Source organism: Monodelphis domestica, chromosome 6 (genome assembly GCF_027887165.1).
Source record: "Monodelphis domestica isolate mMonDom1 chromosome 6, mMonDom1.pri, whole genome shotgun sequence".
Taxonomy (NCBI): domain Eukaryota; kingdom Metazoa; phylum Chordata; class Mammalia; order Didelphimorphia; family Didelphidae; genus Monodelphis; species Monodelphis domestica.
The window spans coordinates 210,604,177-210,626,484 of NC_077232.1; the positions used below are offsets into that span (position 1 = coordinate 210,604,177).

Consider the following 22,308-nt stretch of genomic DNA (forward strand, 5'->3'; position numbering starts at 1 on the left):
AAACATCCCCTGGCAGGCTACTAATACTGTCCAACAGAGCGTGGAGAACATTTCTGTTCAAGGGACCAGGTGGAGTTTAGGTATAAGTGTTTGTGAAGTTACTGCAAAACAATTTTGGTTGGGGCAAAGTTGTACAAAGACTGCCCTGTTACTTGAGAATGCACACACAGAAAAAGCATGCATTCTAACTTTTCACACTGCCTAAGATAGTCTGTCGAGTAAATTATTTTTTCTAAAAACAATTTTTTAAATATCTCCTTTAAAAAATATTTAAACCTAGAATAAAATATTCTAGCAAAGATACTATATCCTTTGCCAAAAACGAATTCTCACCTTTAGGAGGTGAGGTAGTATGACTGTCTCTTACTTTTAAAAATTCATATGAAATGAATGAATTTAATACCAACTTTAAATTCAGTTCTGGAGCTACATGAGAGGCAGCATGGCGTAGTGGCCAAAGAGCTTGACTTAGAATCTGTGAGTACTGGGTTTTATGTTCATTCAAGTCCTACCTCTGACACATACTGGTTACAAGAAACTAAGCAACTCACTTAACTATTCAGTGATGTAGGGGCTGACCTGCATTGGTAGAGCAAGTTTCCAACACTCAAGAAATCATAAGTCTAGGCCATATCCTTATCCCTATCCCTAACTAAAGAATTTGTAAAAAAGCAAGCATAACAATACATATTAAACTTAGAAAATTTTATTTTATTTTATTAGCCTTTCCTATTTATCTCTGAAGGTTAAAAAGAACTAATAAAATTAAATTTATGCACAGGTGAAGAGAAATAAGAAAGTACAAAAAATATAATCCAAGAAAAATTTTTATCACCAGTGCTGTAATCACCATTTAAAAGATCCCAAAGGACAAAAATAATGAAAATTAAAATGAATTCAATGTAAATAACTCTGAAGTATTAAGACATACTTACTGCATGTTTAAGCGTACACATCTCATATAAAACACAACCTAAAGCCCAAATGTCACTAGAAAATAAAAAAACAAAAGACAGTATTTCCATTAGGTTTTTAAAACTTCAAGTCCCTGATTTAAGATAAAAAAATATTTCTATTTAAGAGAACACATCCCTTAAAAAAAATCCTGAAAGAAATCTCCCAACAAAAGCAGGACTAAAGTGTGCAATTCATATTAAAGAAATAAAAAATAGACCCATTTTTAATTTATGTGTTCATGAAGGTGGTCTAGGATCAAGGAAAATAGATTTGGAGCTGGAAAGGACTAGAAGTCATCTACTGCAAACCTTTTATTTAATAGATGAGAAATCTGTTGTTTTTATCATAATGATGTAATGAAAAATAAGACAGAAATTAAGGGGTTTTTCAAGAGAAAAAATGGAAATAAAAAAATTATAGTGAAGATAAAGCAGAGCATTCCAGTAGAATGGGAAGCTACTGGAAGGCAAAGGATTATTTCCTTTCTTTGTCTTTATATCCATAATGCCTTATACATACTTAATGTTTGATGAGCCAAACATAAAAGCCTTACATTTTAAATGCGATAATTTAATGAAGAAAAATGGGGGAAAAAAAGTTGCCATGTCCAATGAAAATGGAAGCAAAATGGTAATTCTACTTTGTATACTTTGCTTAAAATAAAGGAAAAACTGCTACTCCTTAATTCAATAAGCATTAGGTACCTACTGTGTAGAAGGCAGTGGCATTATAAAACATGCATAAAAATAATTTCATGAGGATGTGACTACTGATGCTTAGGGTAGAGGGGAGAAATAAAGAAAGGACTTTGAGCTGTGCCTTTAACCAGACCTGAAGCTGTGTGCAAAGGCAGGAGAGGGAATGTGTATGAGAAGAGCTGGTTGGATTAGAACCCAAAATATTATAAAGAGGAGCAATATGTAATAAAACTGGAAGGGGGCCATATTTTGGAGGTCAGGCTGAAAATTTCACATTTCATACTAAAGACAATATGTTTTAAAAATATTACTTTGATAGTTCTGGGGAGGAAGGATAATAAGCTGAAAGAAGGGAGACCAATTATGAAATTTAAGATAAACCCCTTCACAAAGAACCCCATTTTGATTGTTTCTTTGCAATAATGCTTTAACTAAAGTAAAGGATTAGAAGTCATATTCCCAATTATAAAACTGAGGAATAAAAGAGAGCTGGCATTGTAGACAAAGAGGCAGCAATCATACATATCACTGTATTTTTTCACTTCCCAGGTCCTGACTCTTTTTTTGTAGTTTTGTTTTGGTGGTAGTTTGAGAGTGAAGGCAGATTTTCCTTATGTGGTTTGACATAAAAGGGAGAAAAGGTTCAAAGATCAATGACACTTAAAGAAAAGCCTTCCCTGTATTTATAAGGTAAATATGACACAAAATTATAGATTTAGGTATTCAAGAACCTCCCTTGACTTGAGGGGTTAAGTGATTTGCCCAAATTCTATCTCCTGTCACTGTTCCATGTTGGCTCCTCAAAAATAAGTTCTTTGCATTGGGGGAATGATGATTTCCTTGATCAAGGAAAGAAAAGAAGTACTTGTTTGTTCAAGATTATACAGACTCAAATGAAGCCTGGCCTTCATGGATCATTTATCAAGGTTAAAGTGGCTTTGTGAATGGAGTCTTCCTTACTGTGGTATTCACAGTGATGGAATTTTACGCATTCCCATTTTCTATGCAATATCCTTAACCATATAAATGCTGTGATGAATTTATTCAGCCAGGCACCCTTCAGACTACAGACTTGCCTGCTAATGCAGTAAAAAAACTGTGCAAAATAATTAAAATTCACATAAAGTTTAGGTACCTTTTATTATTATATGGTTTGTTTTCACAGATTTCAGGTGACAAATAGTATGGAGTTCCTATGCAAGTCCGAGCTAGTTCAACAGTACTAGAATAAAAAGAGAAAATTTCTGGTATAACAATACATTTAACACATTAAGAACAATCATATGCAATATCAGCTTTTATTCATGTTTAACTGTTGTCATAATTTCAAATTATGGCTGACTCAAAGGAATATAGAGAGACATATGATAGGATGGCCAGGCTGCAGTCTATTATTATCACCAACAATCTACACTCAAGAAGGTATCAACCAGGAAATGAAGAATGAGCAGAAAGGCAGTTGGCTCAGGCCCTCATCATTTTAGAAGGCCCAGAAGAAGGCCTGCAGAGCACTAGTCAGATCATCCATGGAAGGTCTACCATATTAATTAGCACTAACAGGAAGCTTACAGAATAAGAATGAGTAAGGGGTTTTCAGTCTACCCACAATGGGATCACATATTCACTGAAGCCCTCAAGAAACCTCAAAGCAAAGCTCAAAGGAAATATATTACCTATTAAGAACTCTAGCAATTCCAAAGTCCCCCAGTTGTATCGTCCCATCTTTGGTTAAAAATATGTTCTGGAAGAAAGAAAAAAAAATTTCTATCAGATACCAATTTTTTAAGTCTTTAGAAAGTTTGTAATCTATAGAAAAACCTAATTAAAGGGAAAAGTATACTACCAATTAATAAAGGATAATTAATTTTTCTCTTTAAGATCAGCTGATAACAAAACGAACTCAATCTGTGGGAACAGCATAAGAAGATTAGGGCTTCCATTCCAGCAAGGTTGTGGAATGCCTAATGCACCCCAGTTTGCAAGGTCTCTGGGAAACCATAGTTTATGAATTTCCAGACATGTAGCCTGCTCCCCAGCTTGAGAAAAAAACCAAGCCTTTCCAAATACTGTATGTTTTTCCAAGAAATTACTGATGCAAGAGTTCTGTGAAACTTTGGTTTCCCAGAGACCTTGCAAACTGGAGTGCATTAGGCATTCCACAACCTTGCTGGAATGGAAGCCCCTAATTTTCTTATGCTGTTCCCACATGAATCAAATGACTAAAGGAAAGAACTGAACTCTCTAGGGAAATTTGTCTCAAAGTAGCAAGACCATTTTCAGTTTTCCAATGGGATATTTAAGATAACAGTCTTACCTTGTTTCTCAAGTTGTATCAACCACAGAATTGGATTAGGCTCCATTAAATCTGACAAATATTAAAGAACTAAACCAGGGAGCAGGTAGGTGGCTCAATGAATGGAGAGCTAGGCCTAGAGATAAGAGGCCTTGGGTTCAAGTCTAGCTCATATACTTGTTAGATGTGCAACTCTGGGCAAGTCACTTAACCCTTATTGCCTAGTCCTTACTGTTCTTCTGCCTTGGAATCATACACAATAAGACAGAAGCCAATGGTTTAAAAAATAAAAAGAAAGAAACCAGAGAGAACCTTTCATTTCTTTGACAGACAATTCAAATTTTCAGTAATGTCTTAATAAAAACATTAAGATATACATGATAAATCATGTCATTAATTGAACATAATTAAAAAGTAATTCAAAAGTTTCAAAATCCAGTCTGTATTCTTCCTCTTGATTAAGAAATTCTATTCTTAGACACTTCCCAGTTGTGTGACCCTGGGCAAGTCACTTGACCTCCATTGCCTAGCCCTTACCACTCTTCTGCCTTGGAACCAATACACAGTATTGATTCCAAGATGGAAGGTAAGGGTTTAAAGAAAAAAATGTTATTCTCATAACACATATTTGAATGTTGAAGTCTCATTTTGAAAATGTTTATATTTTGTTACACGATTAGCTTAACATGTATAAAGATGTTTGCTACAGAGAAAAATGATTAAATGAAGAAGATTCTTCTGTAATTAAATACTAGGATCCATTAAGTCTGAATTCATGGAATAGTGTTATGGTGAAAATCACCTTTAAAAATTGTTATAATATTAATTTATGGTCGCCAAGGAATTTACTTATGAAATTCCTAAAATAAAAAACTCAAGTCAGAATGGAGTTTATGGTGGTTTAATCACAACGGGAGTAAGAGAGAAGGAGAGGGAGAGGGAGAGAAGGAAAGCGGGGGAAAAGGAAAAAGGTTAACTCAACCTTCTGGCAGAGCCAGAGGGAGTTTAGGCCAGAAGGCCAAGGTAGAAAGGAGAATCAGTCCTTGACTCACATGACCGATCTGAAGGAAAGCTGTCTGTGGGCCTCCTCCCTGTTCAAGCTCCTAGCATAAACTGGCGCCTAGCTCTCTCCCCAGGAAGTGAGCGAATTCCAGAGGCTGTTCCCTACCTCACTTCCTGTGCCTCACAAGTGCCAATGGTGACTCACGCTTGGCTTAGGATAGCCCAGGTGGGCAGTTAGTTATTTCTGATTTGTCATTGAATAGCACATGCCCGTGTAGTGTGGATGTGCACAATCCTGGATGCTATACCAAGCAAGATGGAGATTTTAAAATTCACAATAGTGATTTGTTTAATAATTCAAAGACAAATGAAAAGAGGACAGATTATATAAATTCTTCAGAATTTCTGATTTTAAGATTACAACTAAAACATAAGAGGTGAGTTCTATAATCTTCCAGAAAGAAAAAAACTAAAGTTAAGTTCAATAATCAACTTGCCTTTTCAGCCAAACAAAAGTAGTCCTATTAAATGCTGCTTATTTGTCTACAAAAATGTTGAAGTCACCAAGACTTATATGAGTTGTAAAGGTGCAGAACCAGAAGAAAATTTATACCAAAACAACAACATTATCATATTAAAGAAAAACAACTTTGAGAGTTTTTAGGGGTTTGGTCTGTATAGGAAAAGACCAGAAGGAATTATGAAGAGAATAGCTTTGAAAATAACGTGTCTTTATTATAGTCTTAAAAACAAAGGCAAGCAGGGCCAGCTAGGTAACTCAGTGTATAGAAAGCGAGGTCCTGGATTAAAATCTGGTCTCAGACACTTTCAAGCTATGTGACCCTGGGCAAGTCACTTAACCCCAATCACCTAGCTGTTAGTGCTCTTCTGCCTTGGAACCAATATGTAAGTACTGATTCTAAAACAGACAGTAATGATTTTTAAAAATAAATAAAAAATAAAAATAAATTTTAAAAAAGGAAACTATACACATTGGGTTTGTAGTTTCATGCATAACCCTCTTTCTGTTCTACTGTTTGGATGAAAATGCTCATTTTAGTTGAAGTTCAGAATTAAAAGGAATGCCTCCATCCTATTAAAAACAACAACAACAACAACAAAACTCATTGCTTGACCATACCAGTTCCTTGAGCTATCAATTCATATCTAAATATGCTTTTTACAGCCAAACTCTTAGAAAAAGCTAGTATATTTGTTGCCTCTAGTTTCTCTCCTCTCACTCACTTCTCAGTCCCTACATTATAGCTACTAATCTCACTCAAATCAAACTGTCCTTTCTAAAGTTATCAATAGTTTTTTAATTGCCAAATCCAATGGTGCAAAGTGTCAGAGCCAGGAATGGAAGCTAGGCCCTTGCATTCCAAATTAAGCACTCTTTCTGTGGTAAGGCATCAAGCTGCTGTCTGTACATCTTGGTATCTAGATCATATATAAAAATATTACATAAAGTGGTACTAAAATCAATTTCCAAGGAATTCTACTATTTAAAGTTTTCACTCTGAGAAATACCAATTTATTCCAAAGTCTTTGTTTCCAAGGTAGGAAATATTTATAGCTAGATGCAATATGGAATTAATAACCCACATATAAAAGGGCTTAGCTCATAAACTCATTATTTACTTACCCTAAAGAGAATAAAAACATAAAACTTTTTAATCCTTAAAAATGTTTAATGTTTTTATTCTCTGTTGCTCACAAAAGGATGTGTGTTATTCAAGGAACACTATAATGAATCTTCATTCAAAAATGACTATGGTTCATCTTAGGGAAGTTTCTTTATATAACTAGGGTCCTAAACTTAAAAAATCTGGCTCTCATTCTAAATAAAAAAGACACATGTAATCAAATAAGAAAAGGGAAAGGATTTGTTTTTTTTAAAATATAATTCACCAATTGAACTCAATAATCACCTATTACATGCCAGGCACTGCACTCTTCAATAGAGATTTGAAGACAAAATGAAACATTCCCTGCCCTTGAGTAGTTTACATTCTATTAGGAAATATAACATATACAGAGATAAGGAAATAATTTCTCCATGTAAGTACATACATGTATATATGTGCTCTACATACAAAATACACATATACCTACAAATACCAAGTTACAAAAATGGGGGTGGGGGGAATATTAACAACTAAACAATGAGGAAAGAGCACTTCCAAAAAAAGGCATTTGAGCCATTTTTTGAGCCAAGGTTTTGGAGATGAGCGAGATGGATATGAAGGCAGAGCATTCCAAATCTGGGGGACAACTTTAGACTGGAAATAGGTTATGTTAGGTAAATAGCAAAAAGGCCACTTGTGCTAGAACAAAGTATAGAAAGGGAGAGGCATGTAATAAACCTAGGTTTGGGGCCAGAATTCAAAATCCAAAGAGAAAATCTGTATTTTACCCTACAGGCAATATAAAGAGGCACTGAAACTTCTTAGAAGAGAAGTGACGGGGGCAGCTGGGTAGCTCAGTGGATTGAGAGTCAGGCCTAGAGATGGGAGGTCCTAAGTTCAAATCGGCCTCAGACACGTCCCAGCTGTGTGACCCTGGGCAAGTCACTTGACCCCCATTGCCTAGCCCTTACCACTCTTCTGCCTTGGAGCCAATACATAGTATTGATTCCAAGACAGAAGGTAAGGGTTTTAAAAAAAAGAAGAAGAGAAGTGACAGTCATAGTTGTCTCAGGAAAACCACATTTTGGCAACTGTGTGGAGGATGCATTGGCAAGGAAACTGGATTCAGAAAAACAATTAGGAGACTATTACAATTGTCTAGGGGAGGGGTGTTGAGAGTTTGAATCATGATGATAGTAGTGAAAGAGAAAAGAAGGGGAAGAAAAAGAAATGAAGACAGGATTAATAAGCCTTGGAAACTGGTTAGGTATTAGGGATGAGTCAAAGGGAAGAATAGAAGATGACTACTAGGTCTTAAAACTCAACAACTAGAAAAATGGTATAACTCTCAATAGAAAAAGGAGAGTTAAGAACATGGGTGGGTTCAGCGTAAGAGTTTTTTTTTTTTAACCTGGAGTGCATGAATATATTTCAAGAGATCTATGAACCTGGATGAGAGAAAAAAATCACCCTTATTTTCAATGAGCTTCTAACTGAAATTTGGCATTTCCTTCAATTATGAATTTTTAAAATATTATTGTGAGAAGGGGTCCATAAACTTTATTAGAATTCCAAAGGCTTATGAAACACATAAAAAGTTAACTGCTAAACACAAATCAGAATGAACTTCATGTCAATAATAAGAAATAGAATATTGGGGGTGAGCAAGAAGTTAAAAAAGAGAATATTAATTGAAAAATTAAAATGTAGATTTTTTTCTTTGGCTATTAAAGGGTGGGGGGGGAAGAAAAATGACAAAAAAGAAGGAACCTCAGACACAAGCTCAGAAGACAATATTCCTGCTAGGTAGAAATGAAGGTGATAAAAAAAGGAGGTAGAAATGCTCAAAAGGTTCTTTGACAAGTGTCAGAATAATTTTCTCTTGTCAAAAATTCTACTGTTTTCTTATAATATAGGCACAGGTAATAAGTAATTGCTTTTAAGCTCTGTTACATGTGAGCTGCCATTAGCATTTGAAATTGTATTTAGCTATCCAGCTTAAGAATACAAGTTTTTTCCACGGAAACAGTTTTCTTGTTTTGGTTTTTAAAGTCAAAAGTTCATTTTCTTGTAGAATTCAAAAGGGGATCTATGCCAGACTACAGACCCAGTCTAAAACACTTATTAACTTTTAGCATAATTTTGTTTAAAAGTTTCTTAAATTTCAAGAGGTAGCATATATCAACATACCTGTGACTTTATATCTCGATGAAGAATTTTTCTGTCATGTACATGTTTCAGCGCTAAACAAATCTGCACAAACCAGTCCATGATCTAAACAATGAAAAAGTTTCACTTTTAAAAACTGTTTACATTTTACTATAAAGCATTACCTTTTGCATTAACTATTTTGTCATCTAATTTCATCAAACTTTCTATATTAGTATTATTTTCAACTGCAAAAAAGGCCATCATTACAACCAGTGACCAGACAACTGGCATCCAAAAAACATGATACATTTACTCTTCTAATGTAACAATTTAAAAAAATTTAGTGTAGCCTTCCCTCTTAGCAAAATGGGTAACAATGATTTATAATTAGCATGTTAGTTGCTTTATAAATGTTTGCTTTTACAGTTTTTTTTCATTCAAATTCAAAATGTTAGTCTTTAGCCCTCACACACACACACACACAAGAAATATAAAAAGCAGTTCAGAAGTTTCATGCATTAATATTAGAAGTCCAAAATCCTATTTGCAAATGCCATTCCTACTGAACCACTTGTTTCTTTCTGCCTTTTTGATTCTTTCTACAATTTTCTGTTTCCCAGTATCCACATTACCAGGTTACTCCCCATATATAAAAACCTTCCAGACTTTACTTTTCTATAGCACTTCCCTGCTCCTCTGCATGATGACTCCCTGGTCTTGACCAATTGCCTACTTAGCCCTACAACTTCTGCTATGAAGTCATTTTGTGTTAACAATTATTGAATACTTTGCCTTTAAAATGTTTCTATTACCCATATGTTCTTTCACGCTCCTATTTGCCTGTATTACTGCAAAAGCTTTATCCCTGGTTAAGTCAGTGTACAGTGTCTCTTTCTTCTAATAGACAGTATACACTACTGCAAGAATAATTTCCTATGTACTCGTTTGATTGTGCATTTTATAGCTCAAAAATCTACATGTCTCCTTACCAGCTATGAAATAAAGTTAAAATGAATTAGCCTGGCAATCTGACTCCAATCTATTCTTTCAACTTTATCCTCTACTACTACTGTACATAAAGCTTCCTCTATGCTACACAATGTGAGCCCTCAAATAGAACAACAAAAACACATAACTAAAACCTATATATGAAAGACTGCCGTCTCAATGTAGATAACTATTATTATAGGCTTCAACCTATCCATATTAATTTGCTCTTTGTGATTCTTGTCCACATTCTTCCAAAAATCTTCCATTATAAATCTGACATACTAGAGACCTTCCACTTGTTAATCTACATTTAAGAACCAGCATAAATTCTATCATTCAAAAAATGTATCATTGGAAAAAAAGCAGATGTGGACTAGTTGTATTGTAAGAAAGAAATAGAATGATTTTGAGTGCAACACAAGATATTCTTCAAAAAATACCTAACACGTTGGGTAGATGCATCAAAGGGGATATATGAGAGGACATGAACACTTCCGCATACAATGTAAAAAAATTTATATATATATATATATGTATGTGTGTGTGTGTGTGTATATAAAAGAGGGAGGGAGGAGGAATAATTACATAGCAAGAAATCATGCATGAATCCCCTGAAGTACAGATGTGGGCTGGGGCTAGAGAGAGCACTTTGAAATCCAGGCTGATGTGTATTAACCCACAGGAAACCACTGTACATTCCTAAGCAAAGTAATATGAGAAAAGCTATATCCTAGGAAGATTAGTTTAGCAGTAGTATGCAGGTCATACAATTGGTAGAAGAGATTCGCATCTGGCATGATGAAGGTTCAATAAATATTCATCTGGAAGTGGAAATGGGGCAGGAAGGGATAAATCACAGAGATAATGGAAAAAAACAGGATCTAGAAATAAACATGTAATAGGTTTTGACACTATATCATATAAGGAATACTATTGAATTAGCATGCAAAATTTAGAATGTTCTATACATAAGAGCATCATAAAACTATTCATCTACATAGTTACCTGATCTTCCGGAAACAACACACCTTTCTGGGCATTAATTCGTTTATATAGATCCCCTCCTTCACAGTAATCCATTACTATGTAGAGAGAGCCACTTTCTACAAAATATAAACAACAAATATTCCCTTTTTAAAATTTAGACAAAAAAGAGAAAACAAAGTAGACATATGTTTACTTAAAGTCAGATAAAAATTAAGGGCTAGACTTAATAAGACAATAGAATAAGGCAGAGTATCAAGCTCTGGAGAATATCTCAATTCATAGTCTACACATTTATGTTGACAAAACAGATTCCATTACTGAGAATTTAACTCTTATAACTTATCAAATATACTTCTGCAAGGCTTTCTCATGAAGTTTTGGAAAATATATTTACTTTAACATATATAGACATATTTCAAAACACTAAAAAACACCATAATTTATTTTGATATAAAATAACCAATTTTTAGTCCACAGGACTTATAATGAAACATATATCCATTATAACTTGACAGGTAAGAGATTAAAGGTTTGGAATGCTGCATATGGGGTCAGACATGGCTTTGCCCTGAATTTAAAAAAGGGATTCCTGTGAAGGAAGGTGACTAGAAAATGATTTAAAAAGCATCAATAAAATATTAAAAACAAAAAAAAATTTCCAACTGTTGCTAAAAGTGTTTAGTCCTACTTAATGTTATATTATATAATAAAACACTCTATACTTAAAAATTTTAAATGCCTTAAATGTGTAATTCATCTTCAATTAGCAGCAGTTTCTAATATTTTATTTTTATGTACCTCATGTTTTTAAAGAAGTAAACTATCTATAAACAAGCACATTATTATAAAACCTTTCATCCAAAAGAATCCAGTGGTAATTACTTAGTAATATAAATTACCAGTCTCACTAATACACTGCTGGTGGAGTTGTGAATTGGTCCAACCATTCTGGAAAGCAATTTGGAACTATACACAAAGGGCTTTAAATGACTGCCTGCCCTTTGATCCAGTCATGCTTGGTTTTTACCCCAAAGAGATAATAGGGAAAAATATTTGTACAAAAATATTTGTAGCTGCACTCTTTGTGGTGGCAAAAAAATTGGAAAATGAGGTGCAGCCCTTTGATTGGGGAATGGAATGGCTGAACAAATTGTGGTATCTGTTGGTGATGGGATACTATTGTGCTGAAAGGAATATGAGCTGAAAATGAACTGGAGGAATTCCATGTGAACTGGAAGGACCTCCAGGAATTAATGCAAAGTGAAAAGAGCAGAACCAGGAGAACATTGTACACAGAGACTGATACACTGTGGCACAATCAAACATAATGGATTTCTCTACTATCAGCAATGCAATGATGTAGGACAAGCCTGAGGGACTTATAAGAAAGAACACTATCCACATCCAAAGAAAGAACTGTGGGCGTAGAAACACAGAAGAAAAACATTTCCTTGATCACTTGGCTTGATGGGGATATGATTGGGGATGTAGACTCTAAATGATCACTCTACTGCAAATATTAATAATATGGAAATAGGTCTTGATCAGTGATAAAAGTAAAACCCAGTTGAATTGCTTGTTGGCTATGGGAGGGGAGAGGGAAAGAATATGAATCATGCAACCACAGAAAAATATTCTAACTTAATTAAAGTTTAAAAATGAATGAATTATCAGTCTCTAATTCATTGAATTTATCCTGCATCATGGAGAAATTAACCATTCCACCAAAGGGAATCTGATAAATTAATGAAGCTTACTCCATTTAAAAATTAAACTTCATCATTTTTATATTTTTCTAACAGATCACAAAGAAATGGAATCATATCCTTCTCTACCACCTCAAAGAGTATATAATGAACATAATTACCTTTGTTGGTGACTTAATATCATTACAAAGATTAGTTATGATACTTTTTTTTTAAGCCCTTACCTTTCATCTTGGAATCAATACTGTGTATTGGTTCCAAGGCAGAAGTGTGGTAAGGACTAGGCAATGGGGGTCAAGTGACTTGCCCAGGGTCACACAACTAGGAAGTGTCTGAGGCCAGATTTGAACCTAGGACCTCCCGTTTCTAGGCCTGACTCTCAATTCACTGAGCTACCTGGCTGCCCCCTACTTGTCTCCTTTTTTAAAAAAAAAGTTTTTCTGTCCTTCCACTTGCTGTAACTATTAATCCTAACTAATACTGTTCTTTAGTAGTTCACTTTCCTGATCCCAATTCCTTCTAGTTTCTTGTGAGTTGGCACAGAAATTAGCTTATCTTTTTTTTTTAATCCTGAACTTCTGTCTTAGAAGCAATACTAAGTATATGTTCCAGGGCAGAAGACTGGTAAGGGTTAGGCAATAGGGGTCACATTGCCCAGGGTCACATAACTAGAGAAGCATCTAAGGGCCAATTTAAGAACCCTAAATCAGTGGTTCTCAATCCACTTAGCCACCTAGATATGCAAATGAAGTTCTGATGACAAGTGTCTTCACACTCATCTGGAGACTTCCCACACTGTCATTCCTAAAAGATGGTGCCATGAATATAACATACCTGTAGTGGAATAAAATACTTTGATCTTTTTCAGACAAAACATTTTGAACTCATGCCCCTTACCTCTTTCCATATTATACCTATAAAGTTTATTTTTGAACCTAAATGTTAAGATTTGACATGTATACTTATTACATTTCATCTTGTTTAATTCTGCCTCATGTTCAAGCCTAGTGAGGGCTTTTCCTTTCCAGAGTAATTATATGTAATTTTAATAACTATGAATTTATGCTTTTATCCAGATTTCAGTATCTAGAATTCATGAAATCAGAATCCTTTAAATGAACTGTTTTCAATCAAAGAGGAATGCTGTCCTCGAGCAGGTAGAACATTCATGTGGATACAAAAAGGTTTCAACCACAATTTAGACTCCATCACTGATTAGCTGTGTAATTTTGAAAGGTTCATTTCAATTCTCTGTCACATTCTAGATCTCCTCCTACATTATAAGAGATATTTCAAATATCTCATATATAACATAGGACAGAATTTCAAAATTTCATTAAGTGAAGCCTGGGGCCAAGGCAGTTGCCAAATGGAAGCAGGCAACTCAGTTTAGCTAAGCTCACCATGTACCTCTTCCAGCAAAAATCTAAAAATAGCACAAGACCCAACAAACAAAAAGCAGCAAGAAAGAAAACTTCCATAAAAGCTAGCATCACTATAGGCAAATAATAAATTTTCCAGCATGTGAAACTGAGTCAATGACACTGGAATCCTATAAAATTCTGTATCTAGAGACAGCAAGAGTAGAGCACTCCCACTGGAAAGCACTAGGTGGTCAGAAACTCACAGTGAGCCTCAAAGGTAAAACAGGAGTAAGAACATCTAGTCTGGATGTAGCAATACTTAAGACCGAGACAGCTTAGTCTTAGAGATGCAGAGGTTCCTTGAATTCTGTCCTTGGACACAACAGAAGGCCCTAAGACTCCTGTGCTCTGAATCTGAAAGATCAAAGGGAACTCTTAGCATTGACACAACCAAGAAGTGGAGGTAAGTGGAGGTGTGACCCAGGTACAGACTAGGTAAATATTTTGGATAGGCATTACACAAAAGTTTATTGGGGCAGAGCCTGACCCTGACAGAATCCTAATTTAGCAACTAAGAATGGAGAGAAGAATATTTGGAAGAAGACATGGAATACTTTAAAAGAATAACTAAAGATCCAGGCCCATTCAAAGTCTAGGGGAAAGTGGCTATCTAATAACTAAAAGTAGAAACTCAAAGGAAAAAAACTAATTTCCCATAAAGATTCAAATGGGAAGCAAAGCAGATAGAAGGGCGAGGGGAAGTAGAGTTAAGAAGGAGTACAATACCAGTGTGAAGAAATCATTGTAAGCAAAACAAATTTCCTGATCACATAGAGGGGAAGAGGAGAAGGAAAAAGGGATGGAAGGAGAACATGGAATTGTAGAGGAGGAATGAAAAGTTAGAAACTGGAAACTAAAATGTTGCCCATAAATTTGGGAATGATTTAACAAATTATGATATATGAATGAAAAAGAATGTTATTGGGAAATAAGAAATTATACAAGATATTCAAGAACCCAGAAAAAAATGTATAGATTGATGCAGAATCAACAGAACCAGAAAAATGTATACAATGCCAACCACACTGTAGGAACAAAAACAGCTTAAGGACTCTGATCAAGGCCTCTTGGAGTACTAATTGATGGAACATATTATCTATCCCCTGACATAGAAGAGTCTTATTTTTGGACAGAGCCATTTTGTGGATTTGTTTTGCATAAGTATGATTATTTGCTATTGGTTTGTTGATTGGGAATCAGTTGTTTGCAGCAATAGTAATGCAAAAAAAAAGTAAAATAGAAGAAAGAGGAGTATGGAAACTTTTTTTTAATGCACAGAAGTCAACAGAAAAGTTCAGTGGGAACCATAAACAAGTACTTATAGTTTTGAAATTAAGATATTCAATTTATTTTTTTTTAAGTAAGCAGTATGGAATCAAGAGCAGTAATTTCTTACACAATCCTCTTTTTGTGTTCTGCTGTGTATGTACTAATGCTCACTGTGTGTGTGTCAAGAGGATGTTAGGTTCACAACAGAAACAAATCTAATTTTCTTTGAGTCTTTGATTATGTATGTGTATGTATGTGGAATCATTCTCTTCTGGGTTTGTTGAACATTCTTGGCTCTTAAATATTCCTTTGAAATTGATTTCTTTGTCTGTTTACTCATTTTCGTATCCTCTGTGGTATCTTCTTATTTTTAAAAATCTATTAATTATACAGGCTAGATATCTCTTTTATTAGATATACAGAGAAGAAATTTCACAATATCTGCCCTAAATTTTTCTAATATTAACTCTACAGCATTTTAAACTCCTTCAAGAAGGTAAGTGATTTATTCAAATACTGTACTTTCATATATAATATTAATAAGTGGATAGGTCTATCAATTTTTTTTAGAGACTCAGAGCTGATGTTTAATAGGACTTAAAGGGTAAAGAACAATTTGAAGGAATATTTCTATTTTTATCATCACAACAGGCTCCTTTCACAGATTACCAAGATAGTCCTCAGCCAATAGTAAACTAAGTGGAGACACAGATGGTATCAAAGAATAAAGCTGACCACCAGACCCTGTATAAGACTGGCATTGCAATGATATACATTATTCCCCTAGAGTAATGAAACTATTGTCACAGCTAAATTAGGCACAGACCATCATCTAGTGGATCAGATCTTGTCCAATCTCTTGCAAATTTTATCTAACCTTCAAATGATTCTCTATATAGGACAATATTTGGATGCTTCATGTTTGCCAACACTTCAACTTCTCTCCTGGATTCTTCTCTTTCTTTACTGGACATCTGAAAAAAGAAAATCAGATTTTAAAAACAAATTACTATAGAAATGTAAAATTGTGCCAAAAAAGAGAATGAAAATTGACTTACCTTTGAGATGTTAATTTCCTTGATAACATATTGTTTACAATCTTCCCTAGATTTAACAAGAATGGCTTTTCCAAAGGATCCTTCCCCAATCTTTTGGAGTTTGTTGTATTTATCCATAGTTCTTTTCCTAAGGCATTCTTATACATGTGCTAAACAGAAAAAGATGTCAACATAGGCAAAAGTATCTATTAAAACATGCTATAAAGTTTAAATTGTAAATCTTTGCTTACAGTTAAATAACCTCTCACTAAATTATACTTCACATTGCCTATACTCTAAAAAAAATCTACCTTAGTATTGTCACATACTAATTTAAATTTTTGTGACTTCTTGAAATCTAAGTATCTCATTATGTTCAAATGGTGAAAAGAAATGTTATTATTTCTGCAAATACTGCCTCTATCCTGGACAAATTGCTCCTAATCAGCCTCCCTGACTCAAGTCTCTCCCTCTTACCAATCATACCTCCACATAGCTGACCAAGCAATTTTCCTTAAGCATAGATATGACATGTCCAAGTCTCTCCACAGGTGTTAGTGATTCCCTATTGCCTCAAAGAGAAAACAAATTCCCCTAATTACTTTTAAAACCCTTTACAATTTGTCCTGAAATTATCTTTTCAGTTTCTCTATCTATGACTATTCTTCTAAGACTCTCTGGTCAGATCAGACTGGCTCCTCTCTGTTTCTCTGTTCACACAGGCATGGTATCTCCAATTGCTGGGCCTTTGCAGCAGCTCTGCCTTACTTCATCAAATACTACCTCAAGAATTACCATCTATATAGGTTCAAATCTGGCCTTAGACACTTCCCAGCTGTGTGACCCTGGGCAAGTCACTTGATCCCCTTTGCCTAGTCCTTACCACTCTTCTGCCTTGGAGCCAATACACAGTACTGATTCCAAGATGGAAGGTAAGGGTTTAAAAAAAAAAATCACCATCTATAGATATCTGCTGATCCCAAATGCTAGTGCTCTAGCTCCTTAACTTGTATTTATTTGAAATTATTATTACACATATGTATGTATGCATGCGTGCATGTATGTATGTATGTATGTGGTCTCCTCCAAAATAAAAAAATAATAATAATGGCAGCTATCATTTGTAAATTCTGAGAGATTTGCAGATCCCTTTACAAACATCTTATTTTATTCTGGCAACAACTCTGGGAAGCTGGTTCTATTGTTATCATCCCCATTTTAAAGAGCATACTAAAGCAGACAGAAATTAAATTATTTCACTAGGGTCATCACAGCTATTAAGACTGAACCATAGTGGGTAGCTCAGTGGATTGAGAGCCAGGACTGGAGATGGGAGGTCCTAGGTTCAAATCTGGCCTCAGACACTTCCCAGCTGTGTGACCCTGGACAAGTCACTTAACCCCCAATGCCTAGCCCTTACTGCTCTTCTGCCTTGGAGCCAATACACAGGATTGATTCCAAGATGGAAGGTAAGGGTTTAAAAAAAAAAGGAAGAAAAAGACTGAACTACAGCCAATGGTTCTTGGTACTGAAAGAATTACAGGGACTCTTTTTATTATTTCTCTTGAGTACCAACTAGTTTACACAAGGCCCATTTTTCTTCTTGCCCTAGTAGGAACAATTCAGAGAAACTTTGTAAACTTTATATGAAATGAAGCAGAAAAAAGTTAGCAGAATAAGAATAATTTGATGATGACTACAATAATTTATCAGAAAATGAGAAAATTTATAGCACTGATCCACATAAAAATTGTGACTTCAGAGAACTGATAGTGAGGAATAGTTCTCAACTTTTAGCAGAGATATGGTAGACACTACACTTATGGAATAAAGCATGCATTTGAAGACATAGGCAATTTGTTGATCCGTTAATTCATTTGTTACAAAGGAATTGCCTACTGAAAGAAGGAAAGACCATTGTAAAGAAACAATAATATAACAAAAAAAAATTATCCAAAAGCATTTTAAAAAGGAAGATAAAGGTGGGAGCAGGAAATGGGCTGCCAAAATGATACTTCATTGCCTAAATGAAGTAATTCATTTCAAAAACTTTTTTTTCAGTTCCATGTTTAGTCAGTATTATCTTTCTGAAGAAACAATCAATATCTAAATTTCTCTAAGACATTAATGCACAATTACAGCACAATATTATGCTGCTACTTAGTAATCCAGGAAAAATCAGATAAAATCAACCTAGCCAATCATACCAGCAAAAACAAAGTAGAATACATTAATAATTACATAATGGAGTTAATTCCCAATACACTGTTTTCTCTCTTTTGTGATCAAAATACTAAAGCTTAAAAGGGAAAGGTTTCTAAGAACACACTGTCTAGTTCTCTCCTTTGTCCCTATCATATTCTACCTTCTATGATACTTGGGTATAAGGCATAGGTTTTACATTCTTTCAACTTCTCCCTACCTGAATCAGCACTCTGACAAGACCTCCAGAAATTATGTCCCAGGCCATGCAGGGAAATTAATACACAATTGTATAACTCTCCAACCCTGAGACTAAGCGGTCTTTATTGGTGAACAAAAACAAACTCACTTAACACATTAGATCTAGCTGGTTTAACACCAGACCATGCTGCTATAAATATTTTGTGTAAATGGGGCCTTTCTGTCCTTGACCTTCTTAGGCTATATACCAAAAAGTGAGATCTCTGGATCCAAGAGGAAAATTTATTGATATTTCTGGTATAATTTCAAGCTACTGTTTTTCAAGAACTGTTGGTCTATTTTACAGTTTCACCAACAATATGTTAATATTTTTATCTTCTAGAAAAAAATCAGTGGGTCACTGCTTCTAAAAAAGACTTGTCAGGGGGCAGCTGGGTAGCTCAGTGGATTGAGAGCCAGGCCTAGAGTTGGGAAGTCCTAGGTTCAAATCTGGCCTCAGACACTTCCCAGCTGTGTGACCCTGGGCAAGTCACTTAACCCCCATTGCCTAGCCCTTACCACTCTTCTGCCTTGGAACCAATACACAGTATTGATTGCAAGTTAGAAGATAAAGGTTTAAAAAATAAAAAAATAAAAAAAGACAGGTCAATTAAATGTCTTATGGATCAACTTCTTATCCTTCTGATTCTCTAGAATAAAAACTCCTTTCCTGTCACCACTCCCCAATATACATGCTGCACTCTCTCTCCTGTGTGAATTGGGTGAACCACACCAACTGTCTTGTGGCTCAATTCTGGATTTGGTTCAGCTTCCTTTCTAGTCAATTTTGGGTCTACTCTAACTTCTGTCTTATGGGGATGTTTTATTCAATTACAGGAATTATGAGAAAACTTTACTACAGTGTTTGAATCTAATTCTGTAACTAGGAAGCTGAATCACTGCTATCTGCTGCTTACAGATCCCTATCTAAGAACCCATGTTATGCTGACCAGTCAGATCTGAAGATTGATGCAAGGAGTTTTCTCACAATTATGCTTCTCTGATAATCCATATGTCTTCTCTGAAAACGGGCTCCATAATGGTCAATCAGCTATTATTTCCAAGTCCCTTTGACCCAGTATAAACCACTTGGGAGGAGTGGGACACCTCTTTTTCTGATTTCAGGGAATTGCACCTATTCTCTCTCTCTTACTCCTAACTTGGAAAGGCCCCAGTCTTTCCTCCAATTAGAAATCATATATTTGTATCCTGGTTGTTTTTTCTTACTTAATTGGTCTTACTTGGTTATTTTTAATACATAAAAATCTGTGCCTCCCCTGTATCCACAGGGTCTGGCCCTAAGCTGAGGAAGCTTGGTCTTGATTTGTCAGGCAACTGGCATGCACTGCTTAATGAATCAATATGCCCAGAAACTTGAATCTTTGTTTCCTTAGTCACTTCATCTTCCACCCACCATGTCCTCAACAAAATGTAAGTTCCTCAAGGACAGGGGCTTTCCCTCTTTTTGTATTCACAGCACCTGGCATGTAGTAAGAGCTTAATAAGTAGTTTTTCACTCATTCATCCAGCAAAATATATTCTGGAGGACAGGGTTTGTGCCATCTTTTAAACTGCACTGTTACTAACAGAATATATGGTAAAGAATCCAGTGTTAGCATTTGATGCACTGAAATAAAGCTCAAGTTTTACAGCTCTCAATTCACCTTCATCACACTAAGGATTATATCACAGAGAGTAAGAGCTTCAAAAGTCCCTGGAACTGACCATCAGGATGCCAAGACTGTCCAGTCTGCCCAATGTAGGACAAAAGATGTATTTAACTCAGCAGCCTGGGAAGGTGGTTCTACACAGATCATGTCACTATAATAAAGGGGGGAGGTTATTAAGAATAAAAGTCCTAGAGAAATACATAAGTGAATCACTGGTGGATCCTAACAGTCCAGCTTTCTCTCAGGGGATAAAAGATAATTTTTTTTTACTTGCCTGATAGCAAACTTTGGAATTGTTCATCAAAAGCTCCTGTTTTAATTTCATTTCTTTAACTGACTCAGATTCCTTCACTGAAATCCCTTCCTGGTCATGATGTGATGGTGACCCTGGGGTCTCAAAGACCTCAAGGACTTAAAGGTCCTCAAAAGCTAGAAAGGCTTAAAGGACAGACCCAGTTACAAATGTGTCTACCTAAGTCTGGAAAGGCTCATCACCAAAAGGCTAGTCCCCAGGTGATGAGTAGTTTTGGCCATAATAGCGCAGAATTACCCACACTGATTAAGTGACTCTTGATTACCACAAGGCCCATGACCTCCATATACTTTGGTTTCAAATGAAAATTGTAAACAATCAACAAATAGGTAAAGATGGGGAGGAAAAAGACAGAAATCATCAATGCTGGAGGGACTGTGGGAAAACAGAAACATTATTATACTGCTATGTACTGGTCAAATAATTCTGGCAAGTAATTCAGAATTGTATTGAAAAAGTCAGTTAGTAACTATGTATCCTTTGTGAGCCAAGGAGTCTAATACAGAAGAACTGGTCTAAAGAAGTCAAAGTCAGAAAAGTCTCAAGTATACCAAAATATTCCTAATAACATTCTAGATGGTAGCAAAAAAAAAAAAAGAAACATTTCATGGGTAATAGCTAAACAAACTGTGGCATATTATACTGTAATAGAATATTATTGTTGTATTAGAAATGTCAAATATGAGGAATTCAGGAAAAACGTGGGAAGATTTGAATAAAATAGAGCAAGTGAAATGAGTAGAACCAAGAGAACAATATTCACAACTATAGGATGGTGATATTAAAATGAAGCCAAGTGCTGAGTACTTGTAATGCTTGATCTTGGCCCTGGAGAAGAGTTGAGAAAGCATCTTCACTCTTTTATACCATTAATGTGAATACTCACCCTCCCTTGTGAATTCTACAACATCTCCAAAACAAACAATATCATGTTTTTTCTAAGTTTCTTACCAGACTAGTACCTCAAAATGAGCATTTCCCAAAACTTTACAATCCAGCCAAACTGGTCTACTTTCTATCAAATGTGTCCTATACATGTCTGCCTCTATGTCTTTGCTGAGAACATAACCAACCCACTTCATGTACTGAAATCCTACCTAATTCGAATTTTTCTATCACCTCCATGAAGCCTCCATTGGATGGTAAAGACCTATTATCCCTTGTGCCTTGCACAAAACTGCTTTGAAAACTTTCTAATGTACTTATCATGGCTATGAATATAGTTATCCATAATGTGTCTTATGCCTCAACATATAAACTCCACGATAGCAGAAATCATCTTATCTATACTTTGATCTTCTCTAGGGCCTAACATTATACTGTATATAAGAGGAATTTAATCAATATTTATGTGAACAATAAAATCTATAAAACTAGACATCATTATAAACAAGTTATTTTACCAGTTTAAAAAAAGCTGACTTTTTAATGATGCTTTCAAACATTCTTCAGTGCATTTAACATACATTTGTGTTACACAAAAATGAAGATTTAGGATAATTTTTTCACAATAACCTTGTGAAGTAAAAGCTGTGACTTGTCATATGTTCAGAGTCTGCCTCTAAGTCCAGGGCTCTATACCACTACACTGCCTTTCAGGTGAAAAACTTGACTTGAGCCTTACATCAATGTAACATTATACATCAGAAAGTGAAAAATAATTGTCTTATTATAAATAAGGAATATATAACTTTTCCCTCACAAATCTAAAAGACTTACTTGCTATTAGGTAAATTTCAGC

The 22,308-nt window shown here is 35.1% G+C and overlaps 1 protein-coding gene across 16 annotated transcripts in view; it reads right to left on the reverse strand.

Annotated features, from left to right (window-relative positions):
- Nucleotides 1–22,308, reverse strand: part of NEK1 (NIMA related kinase 1) — a 133,621-nt gene that overhangs the window by 105,460 nt on the left and 5,853 nt on the right. For 13 of the 16 annotated variants that reach the window (XM_056802882.1, XM_016423129.2, XM_056802884.1 and 10 more), the window contains exons 3-9: nucleotides 16,164–16,312; nucleotides 15,983–16,079; nucleotides 10,725–10,822; nucleotides 8,769–8,852; nucleotides 3,329–3,396; nucleotides 2,791–2,877; nucleotides 936–990 (exon numbers count right to left, since the gene is read on the reverse strand). In XM_056802882.1, the coding sequence (XP_056658860.1) occupies nucleotides 936–990; nucleotides 2,791–2,877; nucleotides 3,329–3,396; nucleotides 8,769–8,852; nucleotides 10,725–10,822; nucleotides 15,983–16,079; nucleotides 16,164–16,280 (606 nt within the window). In that variant the 5' untranslated portion in view covers nucleotides 16,281–16,312. Of the gene's footprint in view, nucleotides 1–935; nucleotides 991–2,790; nucleotides 2,878–3,328; nucleotides 3,397–8,768; nucleotides 8,853–10,487; nucleotides 10,541–10,724; nucleotides 10,823–15,982; nucleotides 16,080–16,163; nucleotides 16,313–22,308 lie in introns of those variants that run through there. The other 3 variants (XM_056802880.1, XM_056802885.1, XM_056802883.1) reach the window with 3 other exon arrangements.